This window comes from Argiope bruennichi, chromosome 5, assembly GCF_947563725.1.
Source record: "Argiope bruennichi chromosome 5, qqArgBrue1.1, whole genome shotgun sequence".
NCBI lineage: Eukaryota > Metazoa > Arthropoda > Arachnida > Araneae > Araneidae > Argiope > Argiope bruennichi.
The window spans coordinates 40,207,283-40,234,926 of record NC_079155.1 but is presented as its reverse complement, the minus strand read 5'-3'; the positions used below and the strand labels follow the sequence as shown (position 1 = coordinate 40,234,926).

The 27,644-nt window shown below is 29.6% G+C and overlaps 1 protein-coding gene across 1 annotated transcript in view; it reads left to right on the top strand.

Moving 5' to 3' along the window:
* Positions 1-16,927, top strand: part of LOC129968150 (prodigiosin synthesizing transferase PigC-like) — a 64,515-nt gene extending 47,588 nt beyond the window's left edge. Inside the window, exons 28-40 of the mRNA XM_056081968.1 lie at positions 5,615-5,703; positions 5,795-5,857; positions 7,610-7,702; positions 7,788-7,847; positions 8,820-8,917; positions 9,040-9,103; positions 10,382-10,545; positions 11,525-11,603; positions 11,727-11,787; positions 12,008-12,084; positions 14,224-14,326; positions 15,342-15,416; positions 16,416-16,927. Of these exons, the coding sequence (XP_055937943.1) occupies positions 5,615-5,703; positions 5,795-5,857; positions 7,610-7,702; positions 7,788-7,847; positions 8,820-8,917; positions 9,040-9,103; positions 10,382-10,545; positions 11,525-11,603; positions 11,727-11,787; positions 12,008-12,084; positions 14,224-14,326; positions 15,342-15,416; positions 16,416-16,480 (1,091 nt within the window). The 3' untranslated portion in view covers positions 16,481-16,927. The remainder of the gene's footprint in view (positions 1-5,614; positions 5,704-5,794; positions 5,858-7,609; positions 7,703-7,787; positions 7,848-8,819; positions 8,918-9,039; positions 9,104-10,381; positions 10,546-11,524; positions 11,604-11,726; positions 11,788-12,007; positions 12,085-14,223; positions 14,327-15,341; positions 15,417-16,415) is intronic.
* Positions 16,928-27,644: the final 10,717 nt, after the last annotated feature.

The following is a 27,644-nucleotide window of genomic DNA, read 5'->3' as shown; positions in this document are numbered from 1 at the left end:
ACATCGTTGCTCGAATAACCTCAGCAAATTTTTTTGGAGAAACTCATAACGTTAGAATGAAAGATCACTTGAGTTTTGTTAATAAATCTAACAAAGTCCCCTTTTCGTTTTTCTAAAGCTACTGTGTAAGTCTATAGCAATAAAACTGCCGTCCTTTTGGTTTCATTTAGACATTGACACAGATGTTTATAGCGATTTCGCTACACTCCTAGCCAGTGCTTCCAATGTAGAAAGTGCAAACGTTAGATTCTAATCAAAATACTTCCAATGTAGAGTGTCCATCATGAAAATTTAATTTAAATCAACTTAAATGAAAACATCGTTGCTCGAATAACCTCAGCAAATTTTTTTGGAGAAGCTCATAACGTTAGAATGAAAGATCACTTGAGTTTGGTTAATAAATCTAACAAAGTCCCCTTTTCGTTTTTCTAAAGCTACTGTGTAAGTCTATAGCAATAAAACTGCCGTCCTTTTGGTTTCATTTAGACATTGACACAGATGTTTATAGCGATTTCGCTACACTCCTAGCCAGTGCTTCCAATGTAGAAAGTGAAAACGTTAGATTCTAATCAAAATACTTCCAATGTAGAGTGTCCATCATGAAAATTTAATTTAAATCAACTTAAATGAAAACATCGTTGCTCGAATAACCTTAGCAAATTTTTTTGGAGAAACTCATAACGTTAGAATGAAAGATCACTTGAGTTTTGTTAATAAATCTAACAAAGTCCCTTTTTCGTTTTTCTAAAGCTACTGTGTAAGTCTATAGCAATAAAACTGCCGTCCTTTTGGTTTCATTTAGACATTGACACAGATGTTTATAGCGATTTCGCTACACTCCTAGCCAGTGCTTCCAATGTAGAAAGTGCAAACGTTAGATTCTAATCAAAATACTTTCAATGTAGAGTGTCCATCATGAAAATTTAATTTAAATCAACTTAAATGAAAACGTCGTTGCTCGAATAACCTCAGCAAATTTTTTTGGAGAAGCTCAAAACGTTAGAATGAAAGATCACTTGAGTTTTGTTAATAAATCTAACAAAGTCCCCTTTTCGTTTTTCTAAAGCTACTGTGTAAGTCTATAGCAATAAAACTGCCGTCCTTTTGGTTTCATTTAGACATTGACACAGATGTTTATAGCGATTTCGCTACACTCCTAGCCAGTGCTTCCAATGTAGAAAGTGCAAACGTTAGATTCTAATCAAAATACTTCCAATGTAGAGTGTCCATCATGAAAATTTAATTTAAATCAACTTAAATGAAAACATCGTTGCTCGAATAACCTCAGCAAATTTTTTTGGAGAAACTCATAACGTTAGAATGAAAGATCACTTGAGTTTTGTTAATAAATCTAACAAAGTCCCCTTTTCGTTTTTCTAAAGCTACTGTGTAAGTCTATAGCAATAAAACTGCCGTCCTTTTGGTTTCATTTAGACATTGACACAGATGTTTATAGCGATTTCGCTACACTCCTAGCCAGTGCTTCCAATGTAGAAAGTGCAAACGTTAGATTCTAATCAAAATACTTCCAATGTAGAGTGTCCATCATGAAAATTTAATTTAAATCAACTTAAATGAAAACATCGTTGCTCGAATAACCTCAGCAAATTTTTTTGGAGAAGCTCATAACGTTAGAATGAAAGATCACTTGAGTTTGGTTAATAAATCTAACAAAGTCCCCTTTTCGTTTTTCTAAAGCTACTGTGTAAGTCTATAGCAATAAAACTGCCGTCCTTTTGGTTTCATTTAGACATTGACACAGATGTTTATAGCGATTTCGCTACACTCCTAGCCAGTGCTTCCAATGTAGAAAGTGAAAACGTTAGATTCTAATCAAAATACTTCCAATGTAGAGTGTCCATCATGAAAATTTAATTTAAATCAACTTAAATGAAAACATCGTTGCTCGAATAACCTTAGCAAATTTTTTTGGAGAAACTCATAACGTTAGAATGAAAGATCACTTGAGTTTTGTTAATAAATCTAACAAAGTCCCTTTTTCGTTTTTCTAAAGCTACTGTGTAAGTCTATAGCAATAACACTGCCGTCCTTTTGGTTTCATTTAGACATTGACACAGATGTTTATAGCGATTTCGCTACACTCCTAGCCAGTGCTTCCAATGTAGAAAGTGCAAACGTTAGATTCTAATCAAAATACTTTCAATGTAGAGTGTCCATCATGAAAATTTAATTTAAATCAACTTAAATGAAAACGTCGTTGCTCGAATAACCTCAGCAAATTTTTTTGGAGAAGCTCAAAACGTTAGAATGAAAGATCACTTGAGTTTTGTTAATAAATCTAACAAAGTCCCCTTTTCGTTTTTCTAAAGCTACTGTGTAAGTCTATAGCAATAAAACTTCCGTCCTTTTGGTTTCATTTAGACATTGACACAGATGTTTATAGCGATTTCGCTACACTCCTAGCCAGTGCTTCCAATGTAGAAAGTGCAAACGTTAGATTCTAATCAAAATACTTCCAATGTAGAGTGTCCATCATGAAAATTTAATTTAAATCAACTTAAATGAAAACATCGTTGCTCGAATAACCTTAGCAAAATTTTTTGGAGAAGCTCATAACGTTAGAATGAAAGATCACTTGAGTTTTGTTAATAAATCTAACAAAGTCCCCTTTTCGTTTTTCTAAAGCTACTGTGTAAGTCTATAGCAATAAAACTGCCGTCCTTTTGGTTTCATTTAGACATTGACACAGATGTTTATAGCGACTTCGCTACACTCCTAGCCAGTGCTTCCAATGTAGAAAGTGCAAACGTTAGATTCTAATCAAAATACTTCCAAAGTAGAGTGTCCATCATGAAAATTTAATTTAAATCAACTTAAATGAAAACATCGTTGCTCGAATAACCTCAGCAAATTTTTTTGGAGAAGCTCATAACGTTAGAATGAAAGATCACTTGAGTTTTGTTAATAAATCTAACAAAGTCCCCTTTTCGTTTTTCTAAAGCTACTGTGTAAGTCTATAGCAATAAAACTGCCGTCCTTTTGGTTTCATTTAGACATTGACACAGATGTTTATAGCGATTTCGCTACACTCCTAGCCAGTGCTTCCAATGTAGAAAGTGCAAACGTTTAATTCTAATCAAAATACTTCCAATGTAGAGAGTGCAAACGTTTTATAATAAATAGGACTATTTATTTGCATATTTAACTAACAAATAAGTACGGACATTCAGTCCATCATGAAAATTTAATTTAAATCAACTTAAATGAAAACATCGTTGCTCGATTAACATTAACAAATTTTTTTTGGAGAAACTCATAACGTTAGAATGAAAGATCACTTGAGTTTTGTTAATAAATCTAACAAAGTCCCCTTTTCGTTTTTCTAAAGCTACTGTGTAAGTCTATAGCAATAAAACTGCCGTCCTTTTGGTTTCATTTAGACATTGACACAGATGTTTATAGCGATTTCGCTACACTCCTAGCCAGTGCTTCCAATGTAGAAAGTGCAAACGTTAGATTCTAATCAAAATACTTCCAATGTAGAGTGTCCATCATGAAAATTTAATTTAAATCAACTTAAATGAAAACATCGTTGCTCGAATAACCTTAGCAAATTTTTTTGGAGAAACTCATAACGTTAGAATGAAAGATCACTTGAGTTTTGTTAATAAATCTAACAAAGTCCCTTTTTCGTTTTTCTAAAGCTACTGTGTAAGTCTATAGCAATAAAACTGCCGTCCTTTTGGTTTCATTTAGACATTGACACAGATGTTTATAGCGATTTCGCTACACTCCTAGCCAGTGCTTCCAATGTAGAAAGTGCAAACGTTAGATTCTAATCAAAATACTTCCAATGTAGAGTGTCCATCATGAAAATTTAATTTAAATCAACTTAAATGAAAACATCGTTGCTCGAATAACCTCAGCAAATTTTTTTGGAGAAGCTCAAAACGTTAGAATGAAAGATCACTTGAGTTTTGTTAATAAATCTAACAAAGTCCCCTTTTCGTTTTTCTAAAGCTACTGTGTAAGTCTATAGCAATAAAACTGCCGTCCTTTTGGTTTCATTTAGACATTGACACAGATGTTTATAGCGATTTCGCTACACTCCTAGCCAGTGCTTCCAATGTAGAAAGTGCAAACGTTAGATTCTAATCAAAATACTTCCAATGTAGAGTGTCCATCATGAAAATTTAATTTAAATCAACTTAAATGAAAACATCGTTGCTCGAATAACCTTAGCAAATTTTTTTTGGAGAAGCTCATAACGTTAGAATGAAAGATCACTTGAGTTTTGTTAATAAATCTAACAAAGTCCCCTTTTCGTTTTTCTAAAGCTACTGTGTAAGTCTATAGCAATAAAACTGCCGTCCTTTTGGTTTCATTTAGACATTGACACAGATGTTTATAGCGACTTCGCTACACTCCTAGCCAGTGCTTCCAATGTAGAAAGTGCAAACGTTAGATTCTAATCAAAATACTTCCAAAGTAGAGTGTCCATCATGAAAATTTAATTTAAATCAACTTAAATGAAAACATCGTTGCTCGAATAACCTCAGCAAATTTTTTTGGAGAAGCTCATAACGTTAGAATGAAAGATCACTTGAGTTTGGTTAATAAATCTAACAAAGTCCCCTTTTCGTTTTTCTAAAGCTACTGTGTAAGTCTATAGCAATAAAACTGCCGTCCTTTTGGTTTCATTTAGACATTGACACAGATGTTTATAGCGATTTCGCTACACTCCTAGCCAGTGCTTCCAATGTAGAAAGTGAAAACGTTAGATTCTAATCAAAATACTTCCAATGTAGAGTGTCCATCATGAAAATTTAATTTAAATCAACTTAAATGAAAACATCGTTGCTCGAATAACCTTAGCAAATTTTTTTGGAGAAACTCATAACGTTAGAATGAAAGATCACTTGAGTTTTGTTAATAAATCTAACAAAGTCCCCTTTTCGTTTTTCTAAAGCTACTGTGTAAGTCTATAGCAATAAAACTGCCGTCCTTTTGGTTTCATTTAGACATTGACACAGATGTTTACAGCGATTTCGCTACACTCCTAGCCAGTGCTTCCAATGTAGAAAGTGCAAACGTTAGATTCTAATCAAAATACTTCCAATGTAGAGTGTCCATCATGAAAATTTAATTTAAATCAACTTAAATGAAAACATCGTTGCTCGAATAACCTTAGCAAATTTTTTTGGAGAAGCTCATAACGTTAGAATGAAAGATCACTTGAGTTTTGTTAATACATCTAACAAAGTCCCCTTTTCGTTTTTCTAAAGCTACTGTGTAAGTCTATAGCAATAAAACTGCCGTCCTTTTAGTTTCATTTAGACATTGACACAGATGTTTATAGCGATTTCGCTACACTCCTAGCCAGTGCTTCCAATGTAGAAAGTGCAAACGTTAGATTCTAATCAAAATACTTCCAATGTAGAGTGTCCATCATGAAAATTTAATTTAAATCAACTTAAATGAAAACATCGTTGCTCGAATAACCTTAGCAAATTTTTTTGGAGAAGCTCATAACGTTAGAATGAAAGATCACTTGAGTTTTGTTAATAAATCTAACAAAGTCCCCTTTTCGTTTTTCTAAAGCTACTGTGTAAGTCTATAGCAATAAAACTGCCGTCCTTTTGGTTTCATTTAGACATTGACACAGATGTTTATAGCGATTTCGCTACACTCCTAGCCAGTGCTTCCAATGTAGAGAGTGCAAACGTTCCACAGGCAATGCAGGTAAGCATAATTATTTTATGATAAAAAAAATTGATAGACAAATAAGGATTTAAGCAAATTTTTGACGATGCATTTTTTTTTCTTGATCTAGGAAGTGGCTCTACAAATAGTCAAAGATATTGGTTGTGAAAAATTCAGCTCTATGACCCTTGAAGTAAGTTTTCCAACATCATGCTGAGTTTGCTCTCCATTAATTACCTATTTATAGAGGGGCCAAAAAAAAGAGTAAAGGGTTAAGGTAAAAAAGTAAAATGATACAACAACAAAAAACAAACAAACCGGGAGAGTAAATATGCTTTATTCCAATTACAGAAAAAAAATGATGTACGTTCTAAATTTAGTTTTTAGTATTTTTTATTCCCAAAGTTTGAGTGATATATGTACAATGGGTTTCGATGTATTAAAGTTCCTTATCGGGGAGCTTATTTCTAGTCATCCTGTACATTGTGAATGGTTTTATTCCACAGAGAGGTGATATGCAGTGATTAAAATTAATATTTTCGCTGAGTTCTTTGTTTGGCGCCTTTACTTTACACTATTTTTATGTTAATACTTTTGAAACGCATTATTTTATTTTAATTTGCGTAATATTTACATACTGTATTTCAAGCCAAATTACTTGGACTGACAAAGACTATTATACGAACTAGTGAAGAAAGTGAGACGATCAAAATCTGGACAGATAGTCTTTCAAGTTCGCTAGCAGTGCAAGATCCCCTTTCTTCTCATCAACTTGTCAGAGATATCCAGTCCCTACGCCTTCAAAACCCATATATTCTCTTTGGATGGATCAAAGCACATGCTAGTTTTCGGGGTAATGAAGAAGCTAATATTCTAGAAAAAGCAGCCGTTATCCAAGGTTTTCCATTGGAAACTCCAAAAACCCGGTGTCATCTTAAACAGCGTCTTCAGAAAATATTTATAAGAAAATGGCAAAATCTTTGAGATAATGGAAATACGTGTCGTTTTGTTTATAAAGTCATCAAAACAATAAAATGGTAACCACTCTCCTAGACTCGTGAAGAAATCCTGTTTGTCTCAGGACATGGCCCATTCCCTTCTTTTCTTAACCGTTTTATTTATCAGAAGATGACTATTGCTCTTGTGGAGAAGTCAGCGATCCCATCCACTTTGCGACATCCTGTCCTTTTACTCTTTCATGGCACCTTTGAAAACCCTCATCTTCATGAGAAAGTCTTTGGTATAGAAAAGTCCTTAATAATTCATCTTTCAAAAAAAAAAGAATCATAAGCATGATTAGATTCCTAATTGATCATGTGGAACTGTTCCAATTATATTAATCCTATCAAGTTTTAGGGCATCATTTAATTGTATCCATAATTATCCTTTTATAATTATACTTATCCTTTAATTTTATTCAAAACTTATCCTTTATTCCCCTCAAATAAAAAATTTTTTATAATTCCTTTGTATTTTCACTCATACTGTATATTATCATGTTCATTCATCCAGTTTTATTGTACTATAGATAGTTTTCATTCTAATTTTCATCATTTCTTATTTTGTTAGTATTTTGTCATTTGTTTGTTTCTTTCAAATTGAAATGTAATTTTTTTTTAATAAAGTTTACCTACATGTATACCAAACCGGAAAGGGGCCACATGAGATCTAGAAACGGAGATGTGGTGTAGTTCTAAGTATTAAGTGAAAAACAAAAATCTCCTCCTTTATATCATTCCTATTTTATTGAAATCAAATCATCCGCCTTACATGCAAAAGCTCTGAAGGCTCCAGAATCTGAAAACAGAAATTATTGTATAAAACTTACTAATAATTTAATGCACGCTGAAATTTAATGCTCATTGGCTGGATGGTTTTGCTTTTATATCATATTTGAAAGAGAAATGGATTGGATAATAATTTAAAGCACTTTATTAATTATTAGGAGGCCGAGGAATGGTTGCTCACATCACCTTCAGCAGCTGGACGTCAATTTAGACAATTTCTTCAAAGACATGGCCACAGGTGCCTTAAAGAGGTACATTTTGGGGGAAAATTTTATTATTCTAGTCATATTTTTATTTTATCTAATTGCAAAAATGTAAACTTTTTTTTTATTTTAGTTTGACGTCCGGTCAGTAACATGGGGATCGGATCCAAAAATACTTATCAAGCTCTTGCAGGTACACTTCCATGACTTGGGCGAATGGAATATAAAGTATCACATTGTAGCACTAAACTTGTAACGCAACTTTAATTAAACTTTTTAAAAAATAAATATTTAAAGAAATAGTTTATTATATCTGTACTGAAAATTTTAAAAAAAGTATTTTTTATCAAAACACTTAAGCTTGAAACAAAAATCATAAAAAACATAAGATGCTGCTAAAAAATTCTCTATAATTTTAATCTCATTTAATATCAGTTTTGGTTTTTATAAATGATAATTTTGATTTTTGTGAATGCTTGATAATTTTTTTTCTAATTATATTCATTGCAACTAAATTTCTTTATAATATGATTTTCTGCTTCTCTCATTTTCAAAATTTTAATTTTTATGTATGTTTTATTGTTTGATATATATATATATATATATATATATATATATATATATATATATATATATATATTGAAGCGTTAATTAAAAATAGAATCTTTAATGAAATGTTTCAATATTGATTTTTCAGTCTGGAGTCTTGCAGTCAATTTTCTTCCCAAATCCAGTATCAAACAGACCATTTCCTGTTAAGGAAAAAATTTTCAATGAAGTGATAAAATTATTAAAATATATTGCTTAAAAAATTTTCGATATTTTATTCAAATTTAAAAATTCTAGCTCATTAAAAAGTGGGGGGGGGGGAGGTTGCAAAATGTTATACTATAAAGGTTAGTTTAAAATCAGAACGTAATATTAATATAATTCTTAATATTTTGCAATCTTTCAACAATTTTTATACTAACTTACATCATAAATTTTAAAATTTACTGGTCAATCAAATCTGATATATAAGAATAACAGCATCTCGGTCTTTTAACTTAGATCAAAATGAATTTATAAATCAAATACCTTTGAATAATTAGAATAAAATCATTAAATTCTATTCAAGAAATATGCTACTTATCTTTTAAAAACGTGTTTTGATTTATTTTCAAAGAATCTTGCTCCTGCTTGCAAAGAACAACCAAAGGATAATGAAAACAGCATGGGAAAAATATTTTCTCAACTTCACATACCACTGAATTTTCTGAACAAGTATGTCTAATGCTTACTCCTTTCCAATTAAAGTTATTTCAATATATTCAAACATCGAAATTTGTATTATTAATAATATGAAAGAAAGCTATGTACAAATTTAAAGAAAAAGAATTTTTTAGATGTCTTTTAAGGCTAATTTTGCCCAACTGCCGAAGAGCTATAAGAGCAAGGGAAGCTGGTAAAGTAAGTTATCAATTTATTTAAATTCATTTGTATAATATTCATGTTTCAACAATTACTATACATATAATTCGAAACAATTGCATCAGTTACAACAGGTTAATAACTTCTTTTAATTAATAACAGGAAGAAAAATTTATTTGAAAATAATACAAAAGAAAATGTATGATTTTGTTTGCCTATGTAATAATCACCCTATGTGACTTCTTTTGAAGTCATATAGGGAGATAGCAGCACATCCTTTGGTCACATGGCAGCATCCATGTGGCAATATGCTTCACTCTCATGTGAAGCATTCTCACCTTCGTTCACTACTGCAAAAAAGGGGGAATTAAGACAGACTTTACGGTATATGTGTATGAAATGAAGACGAAAGAAAGAATTTAAATTAATTTAGATGCATATATATTTGACTGTCGAATGCACGTCACATGCGTCAATGAGTCTGCCATGAAATGGAATGCTATTGTGACGCCCTCAGAAGGCATTTTCTGCTATTGAAAGCAAAGTGAAAAGATATTATGAAATCCGGTGCATGCGCTCTTGGAATTTCAGCATTCTTTAATTCCATGCCAATACAACAATTTCTAACACAAACAAAACCTAAGTTCAAACGTGGAGTATCATTATTCTCTAGACAACATGCACGGAACAATAGTTAGAAACTCATTTAAAAATATTTATAAATATAAATGATAGCTTATACTTAGGACCTCTTACTTCTATTTATGAAATGTATTAAGAAACTAAGTATTCGAAAAGAAAAGCGGAAGATATTGATACTATCTCCAACAAAATTATTAGAAACTTCCTATACATCGTCGTTAGCAAAATTCGCCAAATTTTCTCCAACAGTTTTAAACCCAGTCATTTTCCCCCGGCATGAAAAATTGCAGTTGCAATTTTTATTCTCACACTTAATCAGATTCAACTATTCTTTCATCGCAGACCTTTTTCTTTTCGATTTTAAAACATAGTACTGGAAGAATGTTTAATTAATTCTTCCTTTTATTGGATGTTAATGCATCAATGGCATACGAATAATTTCTTTGTTGGAATGATAACTCAATGATATCCAACAACAGAACATCAATTGCATTTTCCAATAAGCTACAGTACATTACGTCAGTTCAAATTTATCAGTGATTCAATTGTTTTTTACATTTTTAAATATAACTTAATCAGTTATGAAGTTAGTATCTGCACTTCATTAAGTAAATATTTGTCTTTCATAAAAGATAAAGATGACATAACTCTCTCTAAATTTTTCACTTGTTGCAGTCTCTTACTATTAAATCATTCGATCACTGGAGAAAAGGATTCAGACGACTTGGCCAACAGATGGTGTCTGAAGGTCGCTTACCTGAAGAAGATCTGATTTACTTTTTGACACTTGACGAAATAAATGATTTATTAGATACTAGATCACCTAGTATTATTTCCAGGTATAAAAGCTTTAATAAATTATTTTATAATTTTTTTTCTAAAGTTTGTTTTATCATAGTTATTTCCAAATATTGACTAAGATTGTTTCAATATTTTTCTAGCATCAAAATTATTTTTTGCACCAGAAATTTTAAATTTCATGAACGCTGCTTATCGTAAATTAAGAGAACATCATAAAATAAAGAGACCAATGAGAAAATATTTTAATACATTTTTGAATGATTAATTATATATAAAACTGCATGTTTAAAACCATTTTGGGACAATGAAACTTCATTGTGAATACAATACTTTTGGGATTGCTAAGATAATGAAATAAGAAAGAATAACGATTTTCTTAGAAGACTATATCCATCATTTTATATCTTTAATGATGCCGTAATATCAAAAGAGAGACCAAAACTTTTTTATATTAAAATGGGAAATATTTAAAATAACTGTTTCATACTGGCATTTCAAGATTTATAGTTTCATTGAATAAGAATGAAAAATGCTATTGAAATATATCATTTAAAAGAAATATATTTATTTTTGACGAGCATTACAAACTATTTAATAAAATTACAAGTAAATTTTATACATAAATTCTAAACGTAAATTTCCTGTCAGTTTTAAAGTTATCAATATAAGAAAATAAATACATAAAGTCATCTGCAAACATTTTCCATTTATTATAAACAGTATTAAAGTTATGCTATAAAACTGTCATATTAAAAGAAATTTTTATTATTTTATATTAATCTTTTCAAAGCAATTAAAAAATGATAATTTTTGTTAATAAGTTTTTGAAATCCGTAATGAATCTGGGAAATCTAAGACATTATATTCTATTAATAATCGTTTACTCATTTTAATTGATAAATATTTTTTTTATCTGCCCATTTTTATGTTTAAATTTCTTTTATAAATATTTAAGCAGATGGAAATTTCAATCTATTTTGTAACTATCGAATGCCTTACAAGTTTTATCAATTTCAGAGCAACTTATCGGCGAAAGATATTTACGATTGCAGAAGATTTTAAGTTTCCTGAAATATCGAGAGGACTCCCAAAACCAGTAAAGAACATTAACATATTTTTTAAAAATAATATTTAAATTTTAATGTAAGAATTTCATCAATTTTACAACTGTATGCGAATTCCAAACATTTTTTAAATATATATATTTTTTTAAATTTAGATAAATTATGATCAAGACAACACAGATAATCAAGAATATATTGCAGATTTAACCATGAAAGGTAACTATAAGTAAACATTTATTTTTATGAAAAAAAAATCATTTTTCAATCTTTGTGTGATAAAAACTTTAGTTTTAAATTCGGCAAACATCTTCGTTTCGTCGTACGTACTATTTTTATATCATAAAATTGTTTTCTGTATTGATATAAGCACTCTAAAATTGTTTATCAGTTTGATAATCGTATTATTTCTTATATCCAAATTTATCAATTATTATAGGTACTCCAGTAAGTGTAGGAGTTTCAAAAGGCTATGCAAGAGTGGCTATGTCTTTGGAAGAGGCATCGAATTTAAAAGTAAGTATAAATATAAGGAATAGTATATTTAGCTACAGGGCTCCTGAGAATAAATAAAACTGCGATGCTTCCGAAACTCAACTTCAAAATAAAGAAAAATTACATTGCTCTACTTGTATGCTTTTTGGCATAATATTTCAAATAAATTAAAATGTTCATAACTATTTAATTATTGGGTAAATAATAATTTTTTTCATTGTCCGCTTCTGCTCGAAAATCAAACTTAATTACTTTAAACATAAATAATGAATTATTTTTTGAATAAAAAATTACGGGGAAATAGTTGATATTCCAGATTCGGAAACAGATACCTCATTAGGAGTTTCTAACGTATCAACATTCATTTTGAAAAATACCCTCCTTGACAGCTTTGGTCGAAATTTGGTCTAATTGTTCTCTTTTTGGACTCAAACAGTAATTCCAAATTTAAAAATGCATGCCATGAAATCATTTCAAGCATTAGATATCTACATCACCCTCAAGCCCCCACAAAGCTATCTGTCTAAAAATTTTCAAGCTTACATGTATTCGCTCTACAAATTTCCTAAATCGATACAAATAAAACAATTTTTAAAGCAATATCTATTAATTCCTTGGAACTGAATACAATTCACTTTAGAATGAAAATTTAACAGATTACTATACTTTTACAACAGATATAAAACTTTTGATTTAAAGAACATTCTATATCCCTTCGATTTTGTTTACTCTTCTTTCACTTTCTGTTACTCTAGTTTATCCATTTATAAAATGGTGGCTAGTGATCAGATAAAAAGATGTGCATGCTTGGGTTAGTTTAATGCATAAATTTTTATAATTTAAACTACCGAGGCATCCTTTTATGAATTTAGAGAAGAATTAGGATATGAAATATAAAATTCATTGATTAATTCTCTTTGATTATTACAGGCTGCGTCAAAAAATGTATGCACACTTCGAACCGTCATGGAAAATGTATGTTCCTTTCTACAAGGTTCAGTTGCTGGAAATGGAAAGCTTAAAGTCTAATTTGAAACAAATGCACGTTCTAATGCAAATGTGATTACTGTTCAAAATGGCGGCCTTCAGCATCAATACATTGCTGAGTATGAGCCACCATTGATTCCGTACACTGTACAAACGTGTCCAATGGGATTTTTGCGCACACCGCTCGAATCTCATTCCAAAGTGTGTCTATGTTACATAGTTTACGTGTGAATGTTCCATTCACAAAATTCTAACCTTTAATCTGGATCGTCGTCACTTAGCTTACATCGCTGGATTTCTTCTTATGGGTCACAGTGAAAGATGTGGTGTACTAGCGTAAACAACGTAACCTAGACAAACTTTAGAATGATATTCAAGCGGTGTGCGCAGAAATCCCACTGGACACGTTGGTACGATGTACGAAATCAATGGTGGCTCATACTCAGCAATGTATTGATGCTGAAGGCCGCCATTTTGAACAATAATCACATTTGCAATCAGAAAGTGCATTCTTGTTTCAAATGGAACTTTAAGCTTTCCGTTTCCAGCAAGTGAATCTTGTAGAAAGGAATTTACATTTTCCATGACGGTTCAAAGTGTGTATACAATTTTTGACTCACCCTGTATTATGAAAAAAGGTTTTAACAACAAATATTTACTAACCCATTAGGTACATATTTCTTTGTCTTTCTAATAAATCGAGGCATTCTGAACAAGATAATTATTTTTAATTATGCCTCAAATATATTGCTACTTGACTTACTCAAATATATTGATTTGTTATATTTAATAATTATATTTTTTAAACACATAGCAACAGCGAAAAGTAAAATGAGTTACTTCGCAAACAGAATCAAAATTGTAATTGGCAACGTTAATTTAGCTTTGAAAACAAACATTCTCTTCTTATCAGTAACCAAATATATTTCGATCACTGAACATTTAAAAATGAAAATGAGATTATAAGACAAAAAAATAAATAAATAAATAAAAAAAACCCGAGAAAAGAAATCGATATTTTAAAATTCAAAACTATTTAAGCATTTTATTTTCATTATGACATAATGATATTTAAAGCTAAATTTTTTTGTCTTTGCGTCTAAGTATTCTTAATTGAATTAATATCATGAATTTAATTTTATCAATAATGTTTTAAATTTCATTTCTTTTCAGCCTGGCGAAATTCTAATAACTTACAGTACTGACATAGGCTGGAGTCCGTATTTCCCGATTATTTCTGGTGTAGTTACAGAACTTGGAGGTCTCATCTCACATGGTAAAAAAAATCGATTGGATTTTAATATTTAACTAAAAATCTATTGTAAGTTAATTTTTTAATAAATTTATATTTCAATGCATTTTGCTTTTATAAAATATATTCATTCAGCATATTTTATAAAATATTTTTATCTACTTGACCTTACTTCTTTTTTATTAACTTTATTTTTTTTTTAATAATCGATTGCATATAATTTTTAACTATGCACTCCGTGTTGGTATTGACTTTATGTGAGTCCTTGACCTTGCTAGAGGTTTACATTTTTATATGGTTCAAAATTTTGTAATTTTTTATTCTTTGCTATTCCTTTTTTGCGTCTGTTTTATTTTGCTTTATGGATTGTCTCCTTTATGTGTGTGTGTATGTATGTCTTTGATTAATGCATTCTGCAAATGGAATCAATATCTGTATTGTGCTTATTTCAAATAAATATTGTATCAGAAAATATTCTGTGTAATCAATCACTTTGATACGGAAAACCTTACCTTTAAAAAATAAATTAGACGATATGCCATTGTGGTATTTATACTTAGAAATAAAGCTAAATTGATCAAAATAATCAAATCTAAAATCCTATTTGCGGCATTCAAATAAAATGAAATATTACTATAATCGATATTTTTCCACCAGATTCAGAAACTTCTTAATGGTTAGAGTCAGTGAATCATATGTATGTTGTTTTTAATTTACTTGCGTATTGTTTGGTACATTCTGCTATAATCAACACATATTTTAAGTTTTGCTCCTCTTTTTTCTTGTTAAATTCGGTAAAAATGATTCAGATTAAATAAATAACAAATGATTAAAAATGGAATGGATAAATAAATAAATAGTAAATTATCAATATTTACTATGAAAATGTACTTTTGCATTATTATATTATATAAATAATAAAGTGAATGAAACTTTTGAGCAAAACAGTAGAGCATTACATTAAAAATAAAATAACAATACATTATCTTAAAAAAAACGGAGTCTTAAATATCTATGTATTAAACCATTTTTTTTTCAGGAGCTGTTGTTAGTCGCGAATATGGAGTACCTTGTGTTGTAGGAATGCAAGGAGCTACTAAAAAATTTCGCACAGGTATTTTTATTTTTATTTTTTTAATATGAAATATTTTTGTGAGAAAATAGTATTCAAAATCTACTCAAACAAAGAAATGTCTTTTATTGAGTTGAGTACTAAAAATATTATCTTTTAGGTCAATTACTTAGATGTTTATCAAGTGCATATAATAAAAAAATAAAATTATTGTTAATTATTTTTAAAAATCATGTTATGTGAATCTGTGCTAATCAAATTATGGAAGAAAAAAGCTTAGCAAATTAAAGAAATGCATTAAATATATACATTTTCATCCAATATTGAACCAATTAATATTTTGTGAATTTTGAGTTTAAATTATTTATTGCTAAGCAGCAGATTATTGTACAAATTGTACAATAATATATTTATAATACAACCATTAACTTTGAAACAAAGTAGAATATTAGTTTTTATTTTCTCTGTAATGAAATATGAAAATAGTTCTATCTCTGTGTGTGCTAGTTAGAATTCTGAATTGCATAAGTATGCCCAATAGGGGGTTTAGGTTTAGTTATATTAGCGTCCCATTTGAAGCAGCACTGGGGTATTTTGGGACGGACCTCATAATTTTGAACCGCGGTCAGATGACGAGGACGGCACATGAGCTGAAATTCGAAATAAGTAAACAGGTGGTAAAATCGGGTCTTTTGTGGCAAGTTGGATACTAAGCAGCATTATTTAGAATACTGGTAAACTATTGTCCGTTTTGTTAAACTATTGCGCTTTTTTCTCTTTATTTATAGAGTATTTATTTGTAGAGTACCTGTAGGCATCTGCTTCAAATCCTTTTCTCTGTTTGCAGAGTATTTTCAAAAACATCCATTTCTTATAGATCATCTGTAAATACTAAACATTGAACATTTTTGTTTCTTTATAAAATATTTTACAAAGTAGATATTATGTCATATGCACAGAAAAATATTGTTCTGAAGTAATCCAATTATGCGTTTCTGATACAGAATTCTTGTTACTAACTGGATTCTTGTTACTCAACAGGTGATTACGTGCTTCTGGATGGAAAGAAAGGAATTTTACAACGTTTGCCTCAACCTGAAGAATAAAATGCTTCTATCTTACTGAAAACGAATACACCTATTAATTGCTAACCTTTTAACAGTGGTGGCCTATTGAAGTTTTAAAAAAAATGCTGCCATAAATATATAGAACCACAAAAATGAATACTTTACTTTTATTGATGATTGTAACAGACTCATCATGAAATAATTTGAAAGCTGTTATGAATTATTAACTAAATAAATCCGAAGCATCTGAAATTAAACAAAAGTTGATGAATAGCAAAGATATATGTATTTCTCAACAGAATCAAATTAGTTAAGATTTTTTTAAAAATATTTCTATTGAAATCAAAATTTTATCTTCCACGTGCATAAATTTTGGAATATTATTCCATAAATTATATTTGCAAAATATAATTTATATAGCCAATCATAATTTATTTTGGTAAGTGATCTGAATGTGTAACGAATTCCCTTGTGTAAAAATACTTTACAAGAATAAAAAAAAGATATTTTGTTTTCACTTGTAGAAATGTTTTATTCAATCCTATGGAATAAAATTAAGAGCATTTTATTATATATTATGAATGAAAATACATATTATTATTAAAATGATTACTTTGAAATATTAGGAAGTCAGATATGAAAAATATTATCTTACGCTAATCAAAATGGGCAGGGATCACAGCAAGTTTGTTCTTTTTCGAGGTTATCCAAAGTGTCAGTCGTTTTTAGTGGTTTATGGAATTCCATGAAGCCTTGCAGTATTCTTGATTCCAACAAATGACTGTGACCTACGGATAGTCAAAAGAATATTAAAATTTAACCGTGGGTAAAAAAGTAAAGAAACACAATTTTCTCAGAAAAACGATTGTTGCGATAGTAAAAAGCAGATGCAAACTGCTGAGTTTTATATTTTGAAAAACTATATTGTTTTATAACGGATATATGTTACTATCATTCAGTTCACTATAAATATTAACTACAAACCTTTAACATTTTTTATTCCAAATCTGAGAAAACAGTTATGATTACAGACAGATTTACAGACTATTTACTTTCATTAATAATGAATGTCAATCACCACAATTACGTTCTAAGACCTTTATAATATTTTCTAAATATGAATGAATTTTGTCATTTCCTATCAATCAGCGTAGAATAACCTGTGTGCAATCAGTTAGAATACAAAAATTGTATTGCGAAGGATATTATGTGTTGCAAAAAACTGTCTCCGGTAGGCGTATGGTGAAAGAAACCAGTCACATTCTATAAAAAAATACGATGTTTTATTCATAAGAAAATATAAAATACAGACAGCAAATAGTCACACGAGTCATACACAAAGAAAAACACTTGCAGAAACTCATAACGCAAACTGATAAGAAAACCAACAATAATGCACAGCGTATCCAGCTAGATAAGTTTAGTTTAGTTATATTAACTTCCCGTTTTAAAGCAACACTAGGCCTATTTTGGGACGGGCCTTTTAATTTTGAACCGCGATCAGATGACGAGGACGACACCTGAGCTGGCACCCCCCTCTCCACATCACGCCACACCAACGGGATGTTTGGCCAGGACATTTAGCGTGCACCAGACCCGATTACTCGACGGTTCTTCGGTGGAATCGGGTCTCGAATCTGAAACCCTCCAGTTCTGAAGCCGAGACCTTACCATCAGGCCACCTCGACTCTCGTATCTAGCTAGAAGTTTGTTCCGTGATCAATACTCCAAAGAAAGAATATTCGCATGAAGGGTTGGTACTATTCTTTCTTACTGACTTTCAGCGAGTTATGTAATTTCTAAAAGGATCTCCAAATATCGATATCAAATACAGATGCTGTGTTAATTCTTGTATTTTCCAGAACCATCATCCAACCCCGACTTTGTCACCGACATCAGGGTCATTGACCTGGCATCTATTAAGAATGTCTGCAAATCTCTCTTTTCAGTGATGACATTAACATTAGCAGAAGAACAATGCTATTAATTAATAACAAGTAGTTTCATCCAATTTAAATACATTCGCAGATCCGTGACAACAAATATTCAAAACACATCATCAAGAAAAGCTACATCGTGTGGGCTCTATCACAATCATCCTTTCTGATGTCTTATTACCTGTCAATACATCCTATTCCAATCCTTCGATCATCAGCATATTCTCTTAATTTCACCTTTGAAACTTTTTCCTCAGTTGAAGAATCAGCTAAAACATATATTAGCAAAAATGCATCATGACATTTTCACGATGTTTTCTGTTATTTTGAATGCTATACAATATCGAGAAATCACTATAACAATATTGTAATCCTGATTGCAATATTGTGAATATTGTGACTATTGTGAATTTTCTTGTGCTTATGCAGTCAACGATTCTTAACAAACGAGAAAGAAAAACAAATGGTATAAAACCAAAGAAAATACACAAAAAGGCGGCTTAAAATCTGCATCAATCTTTGTAATACGTATAGTTTCATAACAAACATCATCTACACAAACACAGCTACACTAAAAAATTTACAAAAAAAAGACAAGTAAGTTAAAGTAAACAGTATGGTGGAGGGATACCATTGTTTCCAACCGAAATCATTCGGTGTTAGCGCAAGGGTTACGCATAGAAAAAACCCGACTTCAGGATGCAGGTCTCCCGTTCAACTGCTTGTCTGTAAACGCCACAAAGGGGTTTTTGTAAAACGCCACAAGGGGGCGCTCTCTGCACAAGGGGAAAAAGAGATGCTACACTTCTAGAAATCTGTGTATATTACATAATCCATATGGATAATTCTTGTGTTTCAAATTAAATAAAATTTTCTATATTCTATTTGCACATGATATATAAAACATACATGATATTTTTCTGATATTCCGTACGTTGAACAATACCTAATCACTGTTGAGCATTTTACGTAAATAACGTACGCTAAAATGAAATGAAAGAATGTCATTTTACACAAAAATTATTTAGATCTTTTTTTTATTTAGCTAATAAGAAAAAACACTGATTTTTTTTTTGTTGCTATCGGGAATTCCTTAATATGATTTTTACCAAAGGTTAGTGATATGCATCATAATAACCGCAATCAATCAATAAACCTGAAGAATATAGTTCTGAATAGTTTAGATTTGAGTAAATAACCTACAGATAAATCACCAAATTTCTATTAAGATAGTTTTTTTTGTAAATAAAACTCAAAATACATTGTTCAGAAAATATATATGATTATATTATGATTCTGTAGCGTTTCAAAAAATTTCATCATAATTGAATTAGAAACATAATTTTAGGATTAATCTACTTACCAATCTTCATAACACTGTTATTTTAACTTTCTTATTCGTCATGTAAAATCGGATATTAAGCAGAACCCTTAGATTTTAATTTTCAACAATGCAAAACAGACACACAATTGCATATATTGTATATTGAAAAGATTTAAACGGTATGAATTAAAATGTAACAATGCTATTTATAGGTAAAAATATTTTCTTTTCTAAAATGGTGAAAATTTAGAAAAAAAAAAAAATAGCAAGGCAATTAAAATAGTATTAGTAAAATGACAGTTTTTAAAAATTTAAAATGGTGTCAAATTTATTTTTGTATGAGAATAATTTCAGGAGTTATCACGAAAAAATATCAAAATCTGTAATATTTAATTAATTGAAATTCAAAATTTCAAAAAAAAAAAAAAAACGCACTAAATTTCACATTCCCTCTTCCTAAGGTATATAATTGCAAAGTGGGAAAGTGCAGTTTGCCGAATTTGTGTAACGCTAGGTCATATACTAGGACAGACACACAATCATATCTTCCTTTATTATTTGTTAATTCATTTATTAATTACATTTTAATAAATTTATATTCGGTATTTTTTATTAATCACAAACAATTACAAAACAAAATATATAAAAAAATTCTTTAAATTTAATTATAAGTTATAAAACAAAGTATGCACTTTAAATATTAAGTTAGTGATTATTTTAACATGAAGAATTTAATTTTTTACTCATATGCAGATTAATTATTGATGAATGTAAAAGGAGTAGATATTTGTGTATTTTCATTTATCTGAGAATGATGATTCGCCAAATTTTAGAATTCAGTAACCCTAAAAAGTAAACGTGATAATGGTGACGAATATTTAAGAGCGGTTATTATGTAACCAATATCATAAAGTCACAAATACCAATGATCAATACTTTTCAAAGAGAGGTGTGATTCAAATCCTTGATACGATCTTACTGGTGATATTTCGATTACCGGTTTTGAATTACGATATAAAGTAACAATCGATACGATCTGTCCAATGGAAGCTCTCGAACAAAACAGAAAAGGAGAAACCTGTGAATGGGTTGAAAAGTGAAAGGATCGGTTATTTTTGGAATTATCGTATCATTGAATTGCATATCACTGAAATTTATCGGAGCGGTGACTTCACTGGAAAGTGTGAAGTCGCCGTTTCACTTCATGAGAGTGACCTTGTCTTTCCGATATTCGCATTTGATGATGGCACTATTCTATACAAACAATCTTTAATTTCTTGTGACATGACATTGCAAATATTCTGGTAACTGCTGGCGCCATCTATTGGTAGAATATAAAACTAAAGTAAACATTTTAAAGAAGTGACATATACATTTTATTCAAATTTTTCAGAAAATGGTTTACCCCAATAAATAAATAGTTTTGAAAAAAAAATCGAATTTAAGAAGTAAGCTGAAATAGATAAATGAATTCAATCACACGTTACTTAAATTAGTAAATTTAGTATTAATTGAAATTAATAAATTTTATATTTAATACTAAGTAATAATTTTTAATTAATAATATGATTGAAATAACAGATATTTGGAACAAATATTTAAAAATAACAATAGCAAAATTATTTGTTATTCAAAAAATCGTGGATTATGCATCTCTAAATGATGGTCATCTGTTTATTGGAATCGGCTGGCATTGACAAGGCACGTGCGATTTGACAAGATGTTATAACAAACAGGAAAATGGATCACATGAAAATTACTGATGTAGACATTTTATGAACGTTTGTTTCTTTAAGAGCTGTCTCTTTATAATAATATGTAAGTTAAACGTTACTAAATGGTAACCAAAATTATATCAATTGCGAAATTACTTTCAGTAGATTATAGAAGTAAAGTATCGCCATCTGGTGGAACCAAATGTAAGCAGGCTTTTCTACCGAGAATAAAAATAGCATTTTCTTGCTATTAGGTAACATATTAAAAAAAATATATATATATACTAATAAAATTCTTTTGATGATTTTCCATTATTTAAAGATTATTTTGAATAATTTATTGAAATATTTCTAAAAAGATAGTTTTAATGAATTTTTAATTTAAATTTTTCCATCTTGTTTGAATATTTGTCTGAAATATGTATAAATAAATAATAGATGATAGTAAACGATAATTCTCAAAACCTTCAAATTATGGCAATCATTATCAGTTGAAAGATTACTTTTACTTGACTATGTAAGTAAAGGGATTGAGGTCGTCAAATCAAATCAAAGCAAACGTTTTTGTGTAATGTGAAACAGAATGAATTTATTAATAATCAAAATTTCTATTTATTAAAAAATTAAAAGAGATTCGAACCTCCAATCGAAAATTGTAGTGACATGATAATGTATCAAAGTTAATTTTTTTTTTCTTATTTTTTATATTATATTATTTTCTTGTTCCGTCTGTTTTTATTTTATTTTATGTTGTATATATATTAATTATAGCTCAATGAAGAGCTCATACAAATGTATTTAATATCATTGCGATACATGTGTGCAATTTCTGATTAAAAAAAAAGAAGAAAAGACAAGTATTATTGAAAATATACATATATATATTTTAAAAATTGGAAAATATATTAATATTTGTAAAAATATTGGACAAAAATAATGTTGATTTACCTAGAAGATCTTTCTTTTTTTAAGTTTTAAAGTGATATAAAATTTGCTTATGCAAAAAATATGTTACTAATTGATTGAAGAAAAAGGAAGTTTTGATTAATTTTAGATGATTTTTTTTTTTTTTTGTGAACGAGAAGGTAATTTGCACATTATCTTAATATAAATATATCCATCCACTTTGCGATAAAGTTTGTTTACATTATCCACTGGAGAAGTATTTATCAATTCTTATTGATATGCCCGCTGTTATGGAGGTTAAAATTCGTTCATGTCGTAAATTGTTAACACAAAAACTATTTTTGCGTAGAATATTATAATATACGAAACACTTTTTTAAAACATATGAATTGAAATGAAAAAAAAAAAAATAATGAATAAAAATAGTGATTGGTTAGTTCAGTATTTATATTTCTCCGCTTTGGAATGCCTATAAATTAAAAAAAAAAATGGAAAACAGTCAAATGTTTGGTTATTTCTCATAGTCGAAAGCCACTGTTGTTTAATATCTTTTACATTTGCTCGCAAAAATTTTATTTTTCCTGACTACGTCTATACGATTGCACTGTGTTTACTTTTAAGCAATGTTAAATCGTTCAATAATGGTAATGATAAATATTAATAACGATAAAATAAAGGACAAATTTTAAAAATATAGTGGCAGAGTAGCTCAGATTCTTAAAGTAGCCCAACAATGGAGTACCTACAATTTTTGTTTTACTTCAAAATCATTTCTGCCTGAAATTTTCCGAAGAATTAATACAAACCAAAAGAAAAATTACATAGAAACAAAATTTGTATCGATGAAAAGGTATGAATTTTAATCTTAATCTTGGATAAATTGTTTGTAGAATAATTTCATTCCAAGCTCTTGTGGAAAAAAATTCAAAATATTGGTTAATTTTTCATAGCCTGAAGCCGCAGCTGTCGTTGAATTTCTATTTTATTATTTCTTCAGAGCTTCATATTTCTAGCTGGTAAACAGCTATGTATTGAACTAAAACGGAAATTTGAAAGAATAGTTGTTGAATAATTTTTAAAAATTTAAAGAAATAGTGATACATTCAAAGTTAATGTTAGTTTTAATGCGTTTGATTTTTTTAAGAAAAAAATTAACAACAATTGAATATTATAGTGTGCGGAAATGTAATTAATATCATTGCAATGGTAAAATTTTGAATTTTAAGATGGTTTCAAAATTTTCCCCTAGAGTTCATGTGCAAAAAGGAATTTTTTTTTTGTTAATCATTAATGGAATCGATAATTAAAAAGATGACAGCATTATTTTAATTGTTTAAAAATTAAGTGTGCAAAGTTTGATTGAATAGGTTTATTTGCTTAAAAAGAGATGTGAAACATATATACATATAGAGACTCAGTCACTTTTATTTATATTAAAATATGACAACTATTAGGATCCATAACTGAAAATTATTAATATTAGTGAATTTTTAAACTTTCTAATTTTATTGTTTAAAAATCTTAAAATGATTTTGAAAGAGGTAAAGAACATATTTGATCAAAATTAGAAATATTCAATGAAACATTAAAACACGCTTTCATCTTTGCATGTTAACTATTTTTCTTTGTCAATTTCTATTTTACGTATGGAACATGAGTATAAATTTAAATTATATTTCAATGAATCTGTATATAATTTTCAAATTTTCTTTATTGAAAACTGAAGCGGAAAAGAGGACGTGAAACTTATTTTTGAGTGCACATTTTTAAAGAATGCTCAACATTAAAAAAACTCATTAAAAATATTACCAAATAATTTTAAACTGTTTTTCTATGTATCAATTATATTCAATCATATCATTTCGAATGATAAATATTTATTTAAAAAATTGTGTTTGTAATCTAAATAAATTCCCTACTTCAGGTTAATTTAATTAGATTTTTTGTCATTTATTATCATTACGCCTTTTCGGATTATTGAGTGTTAGATAATTTTATTATCTACAAGGAAAGCTTAAATTAAGGAAAGCTTTATTAAGTACTAGCCGCCTTTGGCGACCAGCCGGTTTGCCAATCTTAATGTTCGTTTAAATTTTAATAATTAAATAGGTTGAACTGGAGTTTAACCCCCTTCTTCGCCAAGTTGCGATAATGCGCCAAAGCTGGCAATCTTTATTATGCACTATAATTGAACATCTGCTCCTTTGCTTTTGAACATTTCGCAAGGCCGTCGTTGGCGATTTTTAAAAATTGCGCCAAGCAGAGGGTTAAACTACCATTATATATTTTACGCAATTCCAACTTTAATAGATTCTTCAGCAAAATATTTTAAAACTTCAAATTTTGATAGTCATATAATTCACTCATAATATTATAAAGGCCTTCAGTCATAACGTGATATGTATCTCTCTAATTTTCTGTTACCCCTCGTAGAAATTATGCTTTAAATTGAAGTGTAAATGATTAATCTGCAATTAATATAATAATATTTTTTACTGAAACAAAGCATTTTTTTTTAATAATATGATTACTGATAATAGAGTCACTGAGCGTTTAAACTTTATGGTCACTAAAGAATATCTTTCTTAATTTATGTCATATCTCAAGAATTTGTCAACAAAAATTTCTCAGATTCATCATGAACAGATCGATTCATTAGCAATGTTTAATTTTAAATGCATCAAACACTAAGAAAATAAAATGATTCGTTTAAAATAATCGGTCGAAAACAGGTTTAAAAAAACTACCTAAAAAACGATGTACTTAAAACTATAAGCATATACAAAATATATATAACTAACATAAATACAATTTACTTACAAAAGCATGCAACTAACCTAAAAATAATTTAAATCATCCATTGGTTGTCATGTCAACAATCAGAACACAATGCGCATGCGTAAATTTTCTTCGCGAGTTACGTTAACGCAAATGCGTAAATTTTTCTGCTGCAGTTGGGGTAACGCTATGCAGATTAGACATTTTTAATTTCCTTTATTCTGTGTTATTTTAATTCAAAAGTACTTCAGAATGAATCTGAAACATGGATTAATTAACAATGTTTAATTTTAAATGCATAAAACATTAAGAAAATAAACAGAATTGTTTGAAATAATCCGCCGAAAAATGTTAACCCTAGCCTCATTACTGTTGGGAGAAAAAAAAACTGAAGATATACTCATTTGGCGGTGGGGAAAATGGAAGATTTTTTTGGCGGGAAAGTTAGTTTTTAATTAATAATTAAAATTCTAATTAAAATTTCAAAAAAAGGGACTCCAGGTGCACATTCCCGATCTCTAAGGTATACATGTACCAAATTTGATAACTGTATGTCAAATGACCTGGCCTGTAGAGCGCCAACACACACACACATTGAGCTTTATTATAAGTATAGATTAAAGGAATGCTTTAGGGAAAATTGATCAATGTTGTGATAATTCTATTAATAGTAATAACTGATTTCAAACTTCTTTTGCAGAAGCCGTTGTTCAGCCGAGACGTGCAGCATACAACAGCAGCATGCAACCAGACTCTACTGCAGACAGTAGCGCACTGCTTAGTTCAGCACTAGCTTCACTCCGTCGCTTGCCCGCTTATCTCTGGAAGGCCAGTTCTTTACCGTGGATTCCGACTACTCTGCGATGTTGATGCCGACTACTCTCTCCGATCTGGTTCACAACTACTCAATTCACCCCCCCGGCAGCTGCAGCTCCTTTTATAGGTCTTAGGAGGCGGGGCTAGAAGCCTCTCAACCAATCAGGAACGTTCGAGGCGTAACTCGGTTCCTACTGGACGGATCGGGAAAATTCTCAATGTTTCGGGAATAATCTATTTTCGCTCCAAAGTCACCAAATTTGTCGCCAAGCTCTGGGACCTCCTATGGAACCAACTATGCTGGGAAGCCGCATCACAGATTCGTAACAATATTTATCAAAAAGTGACTGTTATTTTGAGATAATGTATAATAATAAAAATTTAAATTGATGTATAATAATAAAATGTAAAATATTTGTAATCATTCCAGTGATTCATCATAAAAAATGATTCTTCTCTGGGTCTTATTAATTTATTATTCAAGATGTTAAATCTCTTTCTTTCTATTAAGAAATAGATTAAGAAATAGACGAAAAAAATTACCATTTGGCACAATGGTAATTTTTAATTTAATGACATTTTTGACATGTAATTAATGGCATTTGTGGCACAAATGTCATGTTTGATTGAGTCGTCGATATGAATTTTATAATTTAGAGGATGCTTGAAAAATATTTTATGAGATTCTAAAAGTATTAGAGGGTAATGAAATATTCTTATTTTGCTATAGAATTTGTAATTGAAAAGACATCTTTCAGGTGGTAGAGTATAAAGTTCAAGCCAGTCGATAATATCGTGCATGGCTTAGTCATCATTTCCCCCTTGTATTTGTCATAGTGCTTACTGCTGTATCGGAATTGCAGATATTCACTTGATGTATGGCGCTGCAGATGGAAATGGACAAACTTCCCAATGTTTGTGCTGTAAACTATACACAATACCTTATTAGTGAATGCAGATGTGCATGTATCGACAGCTTCAAAAAGAGGACCTTTCAGTGGCAGCAGATATGAATAACCATAAACTATTAGTGTCAGCACTTTCAATAACTGGAATGGGTGTAATCTTTTGCAATGAACTTGCTTTCTCTGATTACTTGCATAGTTCTCGGTTTGTAGAAAGATTTAACGTATATCAATCAAAAACTGAACGTAAAAAGTTTCTTCTGTGCAACTAATTTTGGAAGATCCCATTCTTGCCATAATATTGGAAAGTTCTAGATTCCTGTAATGTACAGTTCTTTATACATACTTTGTGAATTACTTTTAAATCGGTGCATAATCTTTTTGACCGCTGTGGACGTTTCTCTATACAATTTACATGATATATTTTTGACTAGATATTGTGTTTTCTTTTCTTTATTAACTCATAAGTGCAGAACTTCTGTAATGAAAAATTCTTTCTCATTTGTCGCCGATCACATCATATTACCAATATTCCATTCAATTAGTCTTTTGTAAGAAGAAAATTTATCTTTAATTCATGAAATCAATCTTGTACGAACCAAATTAATTATTAAGTTAGCAAAAATTCAAAATCTTCCTCAAATCTGATGATCTTGATATGTTTATCACGGCAGTAGACACTTTTATTTCAATAATCTAACTGTTATAACCTAAATGTGTTATTATTTGCAGTGTTAATGAGCTCTTGGTTATTATTAAATTTCTTCATTAAAATTATAAGGATCAATAAATTAGATTTTACAAGTTTTGAAAGCAGTTTTA